Source organism: Gekko japonicus, unplaced genomic scaffold (genome assembly GCF_001447785.1).
Source record: "Gekko japonicus isolate JY-2015 unplaced genomic scaffold, Gekko_japonicus_V1.1 scaffold414, whole genome shotgun sequence".
NCBI lineage: Eukaryota > Metazoa > Chordata > Lepidosauria > Squamata > Gekkonidae > Gekko > Gekko japonicus.
In genome coordinates, this window is record NW_015162491.1 from 187,204 (window position 1) to 203,381 (window position 16,178).

General features: G+C 42.0%; 1 protein-coding gene across 1 annotated transcript in view; it reads left to right on the plus strand.

The window, feature by feature from the left end:
* Positions 1–16,178, plus strand: part of CEP112 (centrosomal protein 112kDa) — a 377,899-nt gene that overhangs the window by 131,056 nt on the left and 230,665 nt on the right. The window contains exon 11 of the mRNA XM_015406010.1: positions 101–208. Within this exon, the coding sequence (XP_015261496.1) occupies positions 101–208 (108 nt within the window). The remainder of the gene's footprint in view (positions 1–100; positions 209–16,178) is intronic.

Here is a 16,178-nt window from a genome sequence, read left to right on the forward strand (position 1 = left end):
TTTTTTATATATTTGATGGCAAGTGCTATACAATAAATCAGGGCCTGTTTACTTTGAGATGACTGATGTAATACATGAAATATTCTCTTTTACTATCTAGATGGGAAAGGTGGAAGCAGATCTAAGCAGATCAAAATCTCTTCGTGAAAAGCAATCCAAAGAATTTTCCTGGCAGTTGGAAGAACTCAAGCAAAGATATGAACAACAGGTTAGCTGGTTTATTTTTTTACAGTAAACATTACTGGCATTTACATTTGCATCACAGGTTTGTCCACTTTGCTTATTTTATTTTCCCTTTTGACCAATAATTTTGGATTATTTGACATCTGCTTCCAGTGCTGCCTTTAGTGCACAAAAGTTGTCCCCCCCAACCTTTGTACTTGCAGTGAAGCTTTTTATTTACTTCAAGTCATTTCCATCTTTTTGGGTTATACATATCATGACCTCTTTCTATAAGTGAAAATTTAATTATTTGCTTTTGTCTACTTGGTCTGTGATGCTGTACTTCAGCTGTTCCAGACCTAGTTTGATGAATCCAATTAAAATTTGCCTCCTTCTAAATCCCAGGTTCTTGACATATCCGTTCATTGACAGTAGTAGGAGCTGGTCAGAAGACAAGAGGATGAAAGTGTGAAAGATATAGGTTTCTCTAGCGCACTGTGGTACCTTGTAGGGCACTGCCTACAGCTATTTACAAGTATCTGATATGACTTTTGTAGTTATTTTGCATTTCACAAAAAACAGGAAAAAACAGTATTATGTGCAGATCTTAACAGCTTCCCTCTTGTTAGGTGTAATATTTATAGACAATTTGTGTGCTGTTGAAGTCTATGTCTGTTGTTACATTTGTTCATTGTTAAGGGTGTATCAGCTCCTGGTTTATCAGATTAATGTCAGATAAGTTCAGGAGATTCCTGACGAGCAATGTAGACATAACATGGTGTGAGAGATGATACATTTGGTACTAGATGGTAATCCTTGGATCTGTTTGCATATCCAGGCTGTCCTCAATGAGCTGGGGTGTGTGTCTTTTCTTCCTCTCTTACTATGTATTCAGTGCCACCAATTCTATAAGACCAATAGCCTTTACAATGCCAAAACCAAGCTTTTGAGTCATATAGAACACCATCAGAACCATAGGGGTGCAGATGCTGGTAGGCCTTGCTCTTTTAGGAACAATCCTGTTCCTTCTCTGAGCCTTCACCTTTCAAATAAAAGTCTGTAGCAATTTTACTTTGCAGTACAAGGGAAAACATACACAGAGCTCCTCAGTAAGAAGAATTCTCAATGGTTAACTCATCAGTACGAAATAAATTTGGTCTTTCCTTCCAGTGGTCTGGTAAACAGATATAAAGCACTGGGTTAACTGACATTAGCTTGGTGCTTATTACCAATTATGTAAGCCACCCTGAGCTCGCTTCCGGGGAGGGCGGGGTATAAATAAATAAATAAATTACTCTTTATGCTAAATAGTTCTTTAATTTAAAGTTAAAAATATTCAAGTGCTTGTATTTTTTTGTACTGACATGTTCTCTTCTCCAGCAAGAATATTCATAGAAATATCAAACATACGTTTTTTTTAATTTATAATTTTTATTTTCAATAACAACCAAAACAACACAGCATAAATAAAATATTGCATACAATCAGAAATAACTCAGATGACATTATGTCTAACTTTACATAAACAACTTAGTGTTTTTGAATATGTGAGGGGGGATTTTTCAAATACAGGAGCTGATTGCCCCAGCCCAAATCCAGCTCTAGAAGATTCAGGTATCTCAACAACCTAGCCTATTATAAACTCAACCTTCCCTCCCCCCAAAGAACATTCAAACTTAATACCTAATCTAATATTCTAAATGTTCTAAAATCTACATAAACAGAAGAAATACAGGAACCAGCTTTACATAGCTGGTTAGATAGCCCAATGCTATCTCCTGTTTCCCTTAAACTAGGAGCTACAAACTATTACAGCTCCCCCCTTCCCCCCTGTCATATTAAAGCATTTCAAACTACCTATTCAAAATCATACAGTATGTTTCCATTGTGTAATGATTATGAAGCTTATCTGCTTCCAGTATACACTGGAAGTTTGCTGGATTTCAGTTGAGACAACGGAAATAAGTTTCTTCTTTTAAAGGATCTTTTCCCTCCCTCTGGTTCCATTGGAGTTTCTGTTTGCAGAGCTTACATTAGCTGTTTTCCGCTTTCTTCATCATATGCATAAAAATGCTTGCCTTGATAATAAACATAGAGTTTACCAGAGGGTAACCATCGATATTTTTGATTTAAATCCTGCAGCTGTTTGGTGGTTACTTGTAATTTTTTCCTGATCAGCAAAGTGTCTCTCAGGACATCCAGATAAATAGAAATTTGTTCTCCCACATATACAAAAGTTTTAACATTTTGAGCCTCAATTAGGATCTTTCTCTGTACTCTTATATCAGGTATTGTAATGAGAATGTCTCTTGGAGTATTTCGTTTAGTGTTATAATTAAATCCTATACGGGTTGCATTAGTGATAATTGGAAATACACCTTCCTCAAGCTTCAATGCATTTACTATGAAAGAGGCTACAAAAGAAATGAAATCTTCATTACCTTCTGCCTCTTCCGGAAATCCACGTAATTTCAAATTTGCAGCTTTTTGTTCAGTTTCCACAGTCAATAAACGGTCTGTAACAGTAGATACATGCTTAGATAAATGTTTAATATTTGTCTGATTTTCCTTGCTATGCTCCAGCGCTGAATCTGCTTTCTCCACTGCTTGTGATACAGAGAGTTTACATGTGATGTAAGGGTAGTAATACAATTGATCAGGCTAGTTTCCATAGTCTTTAGATAATCCAAAATTGTCGATTCGGATGTCTGCTGTGTGCTGCTGTCTGCCGGTTTAGTGATCGCCGCCATTTTGTCTTCAGTATGCTTGTGTAGGCGTCATTTTTTTTCAGCCTCAAAAAAATCCTTAAGTGTCCGAGAATTGCTGAAAACCCCTTTAATTCTTATCTTCTCTCTCTTGCCCATATCGGGAGGTGGTTTTAGTGTGTTTCAAGGTAGTTTAAGCATTTTTTCAAAGGAGAAAGGGTACTGTGGGACCTGGAGCTGCAAAGTTATGCGGCTGCTATCCTCGATAGCCCCGCCCTGCTCCCCTCAAACATACTTTAAAAAAAAATATTAAGTCTTCTGCAAGAGTCCTCTTTTCTGCTCAGCTTTCATGTCTCTCCTTTAAAATTCTTGTGTACTGGTTCATTATTACCTTTCTATATTATGTTTTCTGGCAGCAAACTTACAAGATGACTTCAGTGCAAGTTACTTCTAAATATTATTTTCTTCCTTGTAGTCACTGTGCGGGTTCACTTATTGGGTTGATATTCTTCTTAGTAGTACCAGCTTGTTTTAAGTTCTTTACTTACAGTCAAGGTGTGCAGTTTTTAATCTTTGTTTTTTGATACTGTCATGTCTTAAAGGTGAATAAGTGCATTCCACAATATTGATTAAAGTGGATTGTTATAAATGAGCAGTAAGACATAACATGTACGTGTATCATATAGTTTGCCTCAGGTTATGTAACAAGGTTACCATGCCAAAGCCTGCACTATGAAATATACTGCCTAGCATGTTTGATTGCTGTTAAGGAAAATAGTGTATATAAAAGACACACAGAGAGAAATATAGATATACTTGGCATTGATATTTTTACAGAATAGTTATGGTACATGGAGAGATTTTTGGAAAGCTGAAGGTTTCCAAAACTTTATGTTGTTGTATACATTTGGCAGAGCAAATGATTGCCAGGGTAGTCCCTACAATCCTTTCTGTAGCAGAATTACCATAGACTTCAATAACCTTTAGTTCAAATAGAAGATTATTTTTTTTGCTTGGTATTGGCTTTTCGTTTGTCCTATTCCTTTAAATCGTCCCATTCCTTAAAGGAGCTTAAAGTGGTGTGCGTGGTTCTCTTAATGTCTGATAAGATCAGCATAGCTAAATGAAGCTCCCTTAAAGTTAAATGTCAAAAAAACATGTTCTCCAGTGGTCCTGGGAGTGGGGCAGTCCTGACTCCTAGGATCACAGCTCCTCCTCTCTGTAGACAGGGCCGGCCAACAAATCTCAGTTCCAGAGGGGAGGGGTTTATCCTCTGATTCCCCAGTCTTACCGGCCCTGCCTTCTGAGCAGGGCGTGCCTCGAAGGTGCTTTGGAGCACAATCGGTCCCAGGAGAAAGAAGAGAAAAATTCAGCTAGGAGGGGAAGGACTTGTCCTCAGCCCCTCCAGGCAACTAAGGTTTGGCCGCAGTGAGGCCGAGAAGCCTTTTTTTGATCCGATGACCCCGGGAGAGCCCTGGCGACCCCGGACAATCCCTGTCCCCATGGAGGCCGCCTTCCCTTGGGTCGGCTGGGCCTGCCTCCCATGCCAGTACAGAGAGAAGGGGAGAAAGCGGCAGAGCTGGGAAAAGAGCCGTGGAGAGACAAGGGAGTCCCATCGGACCTCCGCCAGGATCGGAGCTCCAGCCTCGTCCATCTGATTTTCCATACCACAAGAATGCATGTCAACCCTATTAATACTAACTTATGTCCTTCTAAAGTTAATAATCTGGAATTTTCTAATGTGATCCATTCTTTTAGCCGCGTCAGGGTTGCTGCTCTATAGTGTAAGAGCCAATCAGATAAAGCAAATCCGGCTCTTTCTTTTGTATCTTGTAAGGCCTTTATTTTTATTTTTATTGGCTTCTTGCTCTGCCACATGAATTTTATCATCGTTTTATCCAGATCTTTAAAATATTGCTGGTTTTGGAGAACTGGGATTGTTTGAAATAAAAATATCAGTCTTGGTAAAATGTTCATCTTTATTGTAGCTATTCTGCCCATCAAATATATTTGTAGGTTTTTCCATTTTTACAATTATTTTTGGATCTCTTGCATGAGTTCCATGTAATTATTCTTCACCAGAGAGGTACATCTATTTATTATTATACCTAAGTATTTCACTCTTTTTTGTGCTTCAAAGCCTGATTTCTCTTGTAACTGCTGGATTTGATCTTTAAGACATATTTTTTTGTTTTGTTTTAGTCAAGTTGATCTTCAAACCTGCAACTTGACCATATTTCTGCAGTGTTGTTAATAACTGTGTAATTGAGTCCAATGGGTTTTCTAAGATAAATACCAGGTCATCTGCAAATGCTTGTAGTTTATATTCTTCTCTTATTTTAAGTCCTCTGATGTATCTATCTTTTCTTATGGTGTCATTCAGAACTTCCAGTACAAATATGAACAATAATGGTGAAAGTGGACAACCTTGTCTAGTTCCTTTTTGTATTTCAATATTTTGTGATAAGTCTCCATTAATAAGAATCTTTGCATTTTGTTTAGTATATATTGCTTTAACCATTGTAAAAAATTCTTTACCACATTGTGGTTCTACTCATTGTTCCAACATAAAACTCCAACTGACATTGTCAAATACTTCTTCAGCATCTAGAAAAATCAAAGCCATTTGTTCTTCTGGGTGTGCTTTAAAGTATTCAGTTACATTCAAGACTGTTGTAACATTGTTTCTAAGTTGTCTTTTTGGTGGAGGCCCGGTGAGGTCCCTGGATTCTCCTGCAGCTGCCATGCCCACCGCCTTCCACCCCGCTCTTAGTGGCTCATCCAGAGCTTCTCCAGGTGGGCTCACAGAGGCTTCCTTCCCTCCCTCCCTGTTCTCGGCAGCTTGCCCAGAGCTGCTCCAGGTGTGCTCGCCAATGCTCCCCCCCCTCATTCAGAAAATGTACTCTTCAGCTCTTCAGCTACCTGCTCCAAGCAAATGTGTTCTTTTCTGTAGTAATCCACAGCTTTGGAATTCTTTCGCTAGGAAGTTTTGCCTCCACCATAATTCTTATCATTTAGGTACCACTGTGATTCTTCATTTGCACTTTTAATAGGAATCAATTGCTATGGAACCTGACCATGCGGATTATTATTGATCTCCCTAGTAGGAAGGAAGTGATTCTAAAACCTTCAGGTTGATCCATCCCATTCATTTTGGAGGCAGGGTCAGCTTCAATTACCTCCTGTGGACTTGGGGTCCTCTCCCAGTAGCATGGTAGTACATTCCAGATGAGCTCGAGTGAGCTCAGCATTATCTTTTGAAAAAATACATGTTTCTATCTATTTTGTCATGGTCCAGTGCTTTCCAAATGTGTCCTGGAGAGGTGTGGGCCCCAAGGAAAACAAAGAAATGGGCTTCAGGTAAAATTAGTGGTACCTTGTGTCTTTTTCCTCCCCTTCCTATTGGGGGAGTAAAATGGAGCAATGTAAAGGGATAGCTAACTAGCACAGGATTTTGTGCACAAAGCACTGGGATCTTTGTCAATTGTGGGAGCTATTTCAACATCCTTCTCCACTTTAGCTAGGCATAATAGATGCAAGCCATAGTTTTAACAATCACCAAAATCATTATTCCCTCTCCTTTCAGCCCCTTTGCACACTTGACAGACAGAGATGGTGGTAGTTCAGTAGAAGTTAGCCCTCTGGCTCAGTGAACAGCAGTGTCACCTACTGGAGTGGCTGCATCCATTTTTCTTATGCCTATGAGTTGGAGGAAGGCACTGAGCCTAGTTGGGCCAAATTCCCTGTTCCAGTAGCTGTTCAGAGTCAACACATCCTGTCTTGCTGTCTCCAACTCCATCTTTTCTGCCAGGCCAGAGTTGGGGAACGCAACAGAGGAACTAAACTTTTTTTAAAAAGTGCACACACAACAGCTTCATGCATCTCCTCATGCTGGATCATGGGAGAGGGTGAAATATGCCATGAGCAGGAAGCCACCAATTACAGCTTTAGTGACATAGACAAAATATGTGCAATTGCCTGCAAGACACAGTGAAAGCCTGGAGGCGGGGGGTCCATACCCTTTGAGACAAGAGAATCCTCTCACCCATCCTTCCTGCGTATGTCCACTTAGCCTGGTTTATCAGGAAACCAAACTTGCTCACAGCTTCTGGGCTGGATGAATGAATCTAGTAGCCCCTGAGCTTTTTAACACAGCACTTTCTGAAACATACTCATAGAGTTAGGAAACCCTCACCAAGTATGTCTTGTTCCAATCTCAAAGGGGAAAAAAATGAAATGGCTAGCCATATCAGACCCAAAGGTCCCCAAGATGTCAGTGACTTATCTGACAGATTCCTTTATGGATGCTCTACCGCCAAATGCCATAATTATGGTAGCTAACATGGTGGGCAGATGTAATGTATGGCTCAAAACAGGGGTCTCAGGCATATCTGTTTGGTGTTTTTTTTATCAAGCAAAAAATTAGTTGGGGAACCCTTGGAGGCAGCATTGATAGCTAAAAGATTAAAAGAATGAGCTTCCCATGGAAACACTTAACTTCACTCTTGAAGCAAATGAACTAGTATCCAAAGCACCAAGTCACCTTGGCTTTGAATGCACATATCTTGAATGGCATTCTCAAATTCCAAAAGGGCCATTGCTGAACTAGTGGTTGGATCAGGGGCAGACTGAAGAGGGGGAAACAGTTCTGGGAAAAGTCCCCACCAACAACCCACCCCCACCATGTCCCCCCAAAAAAGAGGAAGAAAGAGCCTGCCTGGCCAGCCGTGAGGAAAAGATGTGCCTGGCCAAGCTGCTGGGGTGTACATGGGTTCCCTGGCAAGGCCAGAGGCACATCCCTCACTGTGGCAAGACCAGGCACAGCCCGGCTGTTCTGGATTACTCTTGTGAGCCCTGTTTCAGATATAGGCATGCATTTAAGAAGCTCCAGGTGTCTAGTTAGCTTCCTATATCAGACCATTTAATTCCTGTCAAAGAGGTACACTTCAACAACATTTCTGATTTGTTATGGGTATAGTACAAACGTGATATGACTAGAGATTCTTTGCTTCCATTTTATCTTTTTAATATTCCATGAATCTATGCATCTTTAACATTAACTAATTCAAGAGAAAATTATACCATCAATTACTGCTACATAGATAATTAAAGAACAGCAATTACATGAATCCATACGAATATCTTACCCAGAGATAAGCAGATCACAAGCAAGGAGGCTCTTCTAAAAAGAAACTCCTAATGAAGTCAGACTCCAATATTTATAGGTCTTTAAAATAATCTTCCAGCTATCTTCTAGTTGTCCCTTTCGAAATGGGTGCATATTCTTGGCTAACTAATTATAACTTCAAGCACCATACAAAGTTGTCTATACTTTAATATCTTCTTAAAATATATAAAAACTGTTAGTTCATTCTTGCTAGTTTTTGTTATAACAAAAGTGAATTTTAAAATATTGATTATAAGTTTCACATACATGTGAATTATCGTTTGTCCCTCAACCAATACTCACCATCTGTGACCTGTATCTTAACTTCTGTGAAGTCTGGACATCCTTGCTATTCTCAGATGCTTTTTGCACTTGGGCCCCAACATATATTATCACTTGATACACTGTTCCTAATTAGCAAATGCCATCTTATTGTGTTAATGCTTTGTTTCTTAAACCTCTCCAGGTCTATTCTGTTCTGGGTCTCTAGACTTCATATTTTACATGTTTAGCTAAGAGACTAGACTAACTCTGTTTCTGACCTGCAGAAACTTCCTCATGATCTTTCTGGTCAAGACCAGCAACTGTTCCTCTGTATTCCTGGCAAAGTGAGTCTGAGCCAGGCACCTCCTTTTCTGTGGTCCTGGCTCATGGTACTGGGAACTTGCACCTACCTCTTTTTTGGGCCAGGGATGGCCCTAGTTGAGGGAGGATCCCAGGCCATCAGTCCCCCAGGAATTTTGCCAGTGGCCTTAAAGACCAACCTGTCCCTGAATAGGAAGACAGTAGAAGGTCAGATGAGATGAATGTCAGGTCTCCAACTATATTCATGATAACTGCAGATATAAACCTGATAGGGTCAGAATCTGGCGTGAGCAATTTGCTCCCCCCTCAGAATAGAAAAAAAAATATTTCTGGACTTGTGAGCCATCAAGCTGGCATTGTAGATTAGACCACAGATCAGCACATGATAGTACCCAGAGACAGCAAAATCATAGTATATATTAATGGAAATACGTAAGATATCACAAGGAGAAGAACAGCGCAATCTAAAGATCTGACTGGAGTGACTAGTAAGACAGCAGACTAAGTAGGAGGTCCATTCAGAAATTAGAATGCAGACCGATATTTGCACAGTTGCTTTGAGATTTAGTCACCTTATGATGAACATATAATGAATAATAATAATGCTTTCGATTTATTAATTGCTTTCCCCACAAGTGGGTTCAAAGTGATTTACAGTTACTCTTTAGACAGGGGACTAACAATGTTTCATAGGGGATAGGGAAGACAACATATAATTCATTTTAATTGCACACGCCGTAACTGCACGGTGGAAACGTTTCTGTCTTGGCTCAGTCATGTCCCGAACGGCTGCGTCGACCAGCTTGATGACATTGGGACTTCAGGACCCGTATGTTGTGTCGCCACACTGCCACCGCCTGGCCGGAGCATCCCACTACAGGGATTTTTCGTAGCCGAGTAGATTCTTCCGCCTTCCGGATCTTGGACCAGGACGTCCCCAACCGACAGCTAACACCTTCCCAGAGGGGAGTTGGTGTGCCCACCCTCTCTAAGGAGTGGTTCCCATTTTATCTACTCGCCGAGGCTTTCGAATCGCTGGGTGGACGATGAGCTGGGGACAACAGGCTGGCTGCTCACACCAGCTCGGGGCTCGAACTGACACAGTTCGGATGTTAAGACAGTGGGATATACCCACTGTGCCACCGCTCCCACATATGTGTCAGTGCAGAAAAAAGACAGGTCACCCAATGCACAAACTTCCAAAAACTGTGGGTGTGGATATTCTCATGGCAGCCTGATCAAGAGTAGTAGCTCATAATGGTATCTTGGGCTGTGCGGTGTGAAGCTTCAGCTCACTATGAGGGGTGTGCATTCATGTCTACCCGAGCCAGGGTATATTTCAGCATCCCAAATGTATCTGGGATTTTTCATGAGAACCAACCCAACCCACCCCCCCAATCCCGGATATATTCAGGAATCTTTGCAACCCTAGAAGTACAGATGAGGGGCTGGAGCAGATTGCTCCCACCGCTCAGTTGTTTTGGGACTTTCTTCTGCAGCCCCTTTAAATGGGGTGTTTAAAGGGACTGCAGAAGACAGCCCGCAAAACAGCTGAGGGGGGGTGGTACTCTCCCTGCCAGCTCAGCTGGTGCTGTTTTGGGCTATTCTACACAACTGCAGAAGAGGGGCCCAGCTGAGGCTGCAGGGAGAGTTCTCCCTGCAGGGTCAACTGCTTTGCGGACTTAGTTGGGCAGTACAGTTTAAACCAGGCTGCCCAGCAGAGCTCCAGCAGAGCTCTCCCCACAGGATCAGCTGCTTTGCAAGCTCTGTTGGACAGTCCAGTTTAAACTGGGCTTCCCAGCAGAGACCCAGCTGAGGACCACCCAAAAGAGCCCCAGCTGAGCAGCCTCTCAGCTGGTTTTTACAGCTTTGCTGCTGCTTTTTTTTTTGGGGGGGGGGTCAGGCCTGTTGGACCCAAAGAAATTCGGGATTTCTGAAAAATTCCTAATCCAAACACTTTACTGGTATTGGGATCCGGGTTTTTTCAGGAATCATGAAATTTTCCGGGTCCAATAGACCTGAACTATAAAATACAGAGAAACAAATTGTATACCCCTACTCATTATACCCTTATACTTGAGCAGTTCTCAGCCTTGACTACTCTCTGAATTATTCACAGATTTCTCCCCTGGAATCTGAACTGGTTCCTCATAGTACTTATGGGTTCTATCATGCATGATTCAAATATCCATGAAGTAAATGACACTTAAAACAGTTTTTTGGGGGTCTGTCACATTAGCTCACAGGATCTCAGCATTGGGATTGCTATCTTCAAACCCAGAATTATGCATTAAGACAAGAAAACCTTATGCTTAGACCCTTTATACCTAGAGGCACTGTTTCATTTATTCTGCTCAAATACAGTTCACCTAGAGCAGTGATAGTGGCTTGAGAGCCATGTGTGGCTCTTTGACATGCCACCTGCATTTCTTTTGAGCATTGTTACCTAATGTAACACCTGGGCCATGTTTCAGAAAAGCAGGCAAGGCCTTTGCCGGGAGGGACTAGTAGATGGCAAGTGGTTCCCACCTTGAAACAACTGCTGCTGGAGGATGGGGTTAGCTGCAAGCCATCTTAAAGCGCAGGCTTCATCCTAGGGATGGAAGTAAATGTGGCTGTTTGGTTGATGGCAACTACAAACACATCTCTCTGTGAGCTGTGGAGTGAGTATCACTAATCAAGAGGAACATAGCATAAATTGGATGTTAGGAGTGTCCTTATGGTCTGTATAGACAGAATGATGGGTCACTACAAAACAGCTCTCTTTATGCAGTTTCAGAAGGAAAAGGATTAAAGGGAAAGCTATCTCTAGATGGCTTCAGATTGTATTATGATGGAATTTTGGGAAACCGCCCCTTCAGGGGATCATAGCTGACTCCTAATCTTTTGAGAATGAGGTCTGTAAGGCAGTTACAGTACACATAAGTGTATTTCTCATTGCCTTTGGAGATATCCATACTCTGATAAGTAGATCATCATAAAGCGCTGGAAGGAAGAAATGGGGGCATGCACTGGTGTCACACCAGCACGCTGACACCACTTACATTGAAAACTAATGTTTTCACCATCAGCATTGATCTAGGGTTTGCAAAAACATTATCACCTTAAAGTGATGCTGATTTCTGATTATAGAGGAACCCTGGTTGACCTTTAAACTTAGTTAACAGTACTTTCCATCACTGATGTTTAACTGTGGTTAAAGCCAGTGGCAGGAATAAGCATCCCCAAACAAACTAATGGTAACAGGGAACATCTCATACCATAAACTGCTCCTGGTTGTTTCAATAATTCTTTTACTTCTTGTGCACATTTTTTAGTTAGTTTAAAAGAGATCGTCATATTTTTCATTAGAGTACGATCTATTAATAGACTAGAAACAAGGCCCTGGTTGGTACCAGCTGCACATCTCACACTTGCATTCAGCTCCTGCAGATTTGTTATTTTCTTTTGAAGTGTCCAGGAAGGGTCCTTTTAATAGAAAAGATCTGTTGTTGTTTTAAGAGTTTATTTGGAATTTCAAATCTACCAGCTGCAAGTAGAACAAAGTGTGTGTGTGTGTTTATTAAAGAAACACAGAGCTCCTATCTGCCAGGAGCAGCTGCCTTAGATACTTCAAAGGTATTGGACACCGCAGAGAAAGCAGCAGCTTTTCCTGCCTTTGAAATGATTTCACTGTCTAGGTCACTTTTCAAGGACCCTGAGCACACCAAGCTGTTATGGTAGGAGTGTGTGTTGATGGGGGAAGTCTTGATGGGGGGAGTCATAATGTACATATAAAATATTTACGGCTGGTGTTGGCTGAAAGCAGTTCCATTAGGAGACAGAGATACCTGAATGCAAGGCTTACCTGAGAAACATCTCAGAAATACTGGAGGCTGCTCCTAACCTTTTACTAAGGTGACCAAAGGGTATAATTTGCTGTTACTTTAAGCTGTAGCTGTAACTGAAAGGTACTGAGAGCCCCAATATTCATGGCTGCTTGCTGTCTTATGAGAAGGGACACCTCTTCACAAGCAGGGCTTTGAATAAAGACCCAGTAAGCAACTTTGAGAGAACCTTGAGGTACATAATTATCCTCTCTCTCTACCTCATACTGCTTCTTATCAGTTTTAAGCCAATTAGTAAAATATAGAAAAGCTAGATCCCATTTGAATGGCTGTGAAAATCTATCACAGGTTCATAAAATCTCACAGTTAAAAGAGAAGTAGGTCTTCTATCTAAATATCTAAGGGTCCCTCTGCATGCGGATACTTATTTCGGCAGAACAAGAGCACCTGGAGGCTAAAGAGGTTTTTCTGCACTCTTGGAGTACTCTCCAGGGTTGCAGAAAAATGCAAAAAGTTTAAAAAAAATACACATGGGGGATTAAACCCCCAATGAAAAAAACTGAGTTGTCTGCACTTGTGCAGTCCGAACTCGTGATTCCTCTCGCCAGACTTGGAGCTTCGCTCAGTGTCCGGCCTCCCCATGGCCAGCAAGACAGCCTTGGAGTAACGGGGCAGGGGACGCCAACATCGCCAGGTCCTTCCCAGGCAACTGGCCTCCCCACCGCCAGCAAGGCAGTCCTGGAGCCGTGGGGCAGAGGATGCTGCTGCCAGATCCCTCCCAGGCAAGTGGCCTCCCCACTGCCAGAAAAATGAGGAAGCTGCAGAAAATGAGGCGGAAGAAGGGGAGATTGTGTGTGTGTGTGTGTGAGGGGGAGGCAGACTGAGAAGGGGTGGGGAAATGAGGACATTGTCTGAGAAGGGCTGGGGTAAGAGAGGGGTGAGACATACAAGTGATGAGTGGAGAAAGGGGGGAGAAAGAATTCCTAGAGAAGGGGGTAGGGAGGAAAGCTAACATAGAAGGGGTGAGAGGGGGAGGTGAGGGAAGATTCATAGATAAGGGGTGGGTGCAGAAAGACAGGAGGGAACTTTGACAGAGAAGGGGGGAGAGGGAAGCAAAGGTGGGGGAAATGCCCCCTCCCCACAAGTTTCTTGTGGGTCTCCCCTTGTTATCTTCTAATAAAAGAGGTAATGTTTCCATGTGATTGATATTTTGGAACAAAGGAAAAATTAAACGATTTCTAGGCTCAGAAAAATGATTGCATTCAAAGGTCACACGATACAGGGTGACCTACACTACTTGCAACACAGTCACATACTCTATTAGAGTATGGTATATTAAGATACCTCCCTTGCAAAACTCTAGATGGTAGGGCATTAAGGCTCACCAACATAAAGACATGCCTGTACAGAAAGACAGGACGGAACTTTGACAGAGAAGGGGGGAGAGGGAAGCAAAGGTGGGGGAAATGCCCCCTCCCCACAAGTTTCTTGTGGGTCTCCCCTTGTTATCTTCTAATAAAAGAGGTAATGTTTCCATGTGATTGATATTTTGGAACAAAGGAAAAATTAAACGATTTCTAGGCTCAGAAAAATGATTGCATTCAAAGGTCACATGATACAGGGTGTCTACACTACTTGCAACACAGTCACATACTCTATTAGAGTATGGTATATTAAGATACCTCCCTTGCAAAACTCTAGATGGTAGGGCATTAAGGCTCACCAACATAAAGACATGCCTGTAGTGAGGAACAGTCAAATATGAGTAGTAATTGGGGAGCTCTCCAAGTGGAAGAATACCAACAAATTGAGTAGAACAAACACAGCATGCTTTATAGATTGTATTACTATCATTATACTTAAACAAATGTTTCTTGATCATTCTTGTGGCTTTCTGTCTGGTAACTGGAAAGAGGGACTCCAAGGAAAGATTGAGGAACTGTCATTGTTGCTCAACAGGTTTATCTCAGTGGGAAACATAGGAGTTCTCTCTGACTAAGCCAAGGTAGCCCTCTTGGATGTCAGAGTGTAAAATTTTAACTTTGAGGGGAAAAGCCTTCAACCAAGCATAAGCTTCAAGAGATGGTTGTCCCAAATCAGCTTGGAGGGCTACCTCCACTAAACAATTTGGGATTCCAGAGATGGAGTGCAGGAATTTAATAAGGATTGATTTGAAAGATTGTCACTCCAGATACTAGCCTCATATATTGATTTGAAAGATTGTCACTCCAGATACCAGCCTCATATAACCTTTGCATGGCCACCTTGGTGTTATACAGCTTGATGGCAGCTGGGATATACTGAGCCCTAGATGAATAAAGGAAATGACAGATAATATTTGATGCCACTGTAGCCAGTCTTTTGACAGGAGCAGCTTGCACTGACCAAGTTAATCTCTGGTCAAACCAGACCCCTGAGTATTTAAAATAGGGGACCTTCTCATATCATTATCGTGAATTTTTCACTTGTGGTGTACATGAGATTTCCACCCAAAAACAATGATCTTGGATTTTTGATAGTTAACTATCAGGCATTCTTTCAGACAGTAAGAGACAAAAGCCTCTATCAGAGAGGACAGTCCTGATGTTGTTCTTGATAGGAGAACTGCATCATCAGCAAAAAGTAGGATAGAAACTTTAACTTTAGCAATGGATGGAGAATAACAGTCCTGGGCAGAGACAGCAGAAATCATCAGTGATATATAGATTAGACATTAAGGGGACATGTCATGATCTGTGTAGGCCTCTGATGATCTGTGCAGGACTGGGAGCAAGGCCTAGTGCAGCCTGGTCCTAGGAGAGATCTGTAGGCAGTAGAATGCAGACAGCCTACAATCCCCATAATGCTTAGAGAGGGTTATAGCCAATCAGAGTTCAAAGATTCTGTAAGGAGAGTCTGTCTTAAGCTGTTAACTGTGGAAAATTGTGTTCTTTCCTCACACAGAGCTAAACTGAAGGGGACTGTGTTCTTTCATCTGCAGTCTGGTCTCACAGAGGGGACAGGCTGGTCTGATGAGAGAAAGATCCCTCACTGGTGGAGAGAGTGAGTGCAGGTAGCATAGCCTGGCAGGCTGTGGGACTGGGCCTTCTCAAGGGACCCGAATTCCAAGGTGGTGGGGGCAGAAGGTGGCAACCCGCTGGGGTCATGACAGGACAGTACACTCCTCTGATGTACTCCCTGCTGTAGGAAATTATGTTGGAAAGTTGTCTGTCTAAACCAAAGCGAACTTGTGCAGTGGGATAAGAATCTCTTGTCAACAGATGTTAGTTTTAGCTTATGCCACCATGGTATCAAAAGCCACCTTCAAATCCACAAAGGATCCCCCAGCTCTTTGTTGTATATTTAGTAAAAACTGTAATGTCAGAAAATGATCATCTGTATCAGCCCTTTGCCTAAATCTGGCCTGTTCTCTTCCCAGGATTTCATTAGTCTCCAGCCAGTCCATGAGTTGGTAATAAAGGGACAGAGTGTAAAGCTTCCTGGCCACTAATAAAAGGCTGATTGGTCTGTAGTTTGATGGGTCCAGTTTGCCTCCCTTCTTATAAACTGTTATTATGTTAGCACTAGGAATAAGGCCTGTTGTGGAAATAAACACAACAAGCTCTAGAAAGAGATTCTGGGCAGGTGCCATGGCCTTGGGCACTCAGTGTCAATTTGCTGTGGTGACCTCAGCAGGGTACAATGACACAGAGTCCACCATTTTCTCCAGGGGAACTAATCTCTGCCAACAGT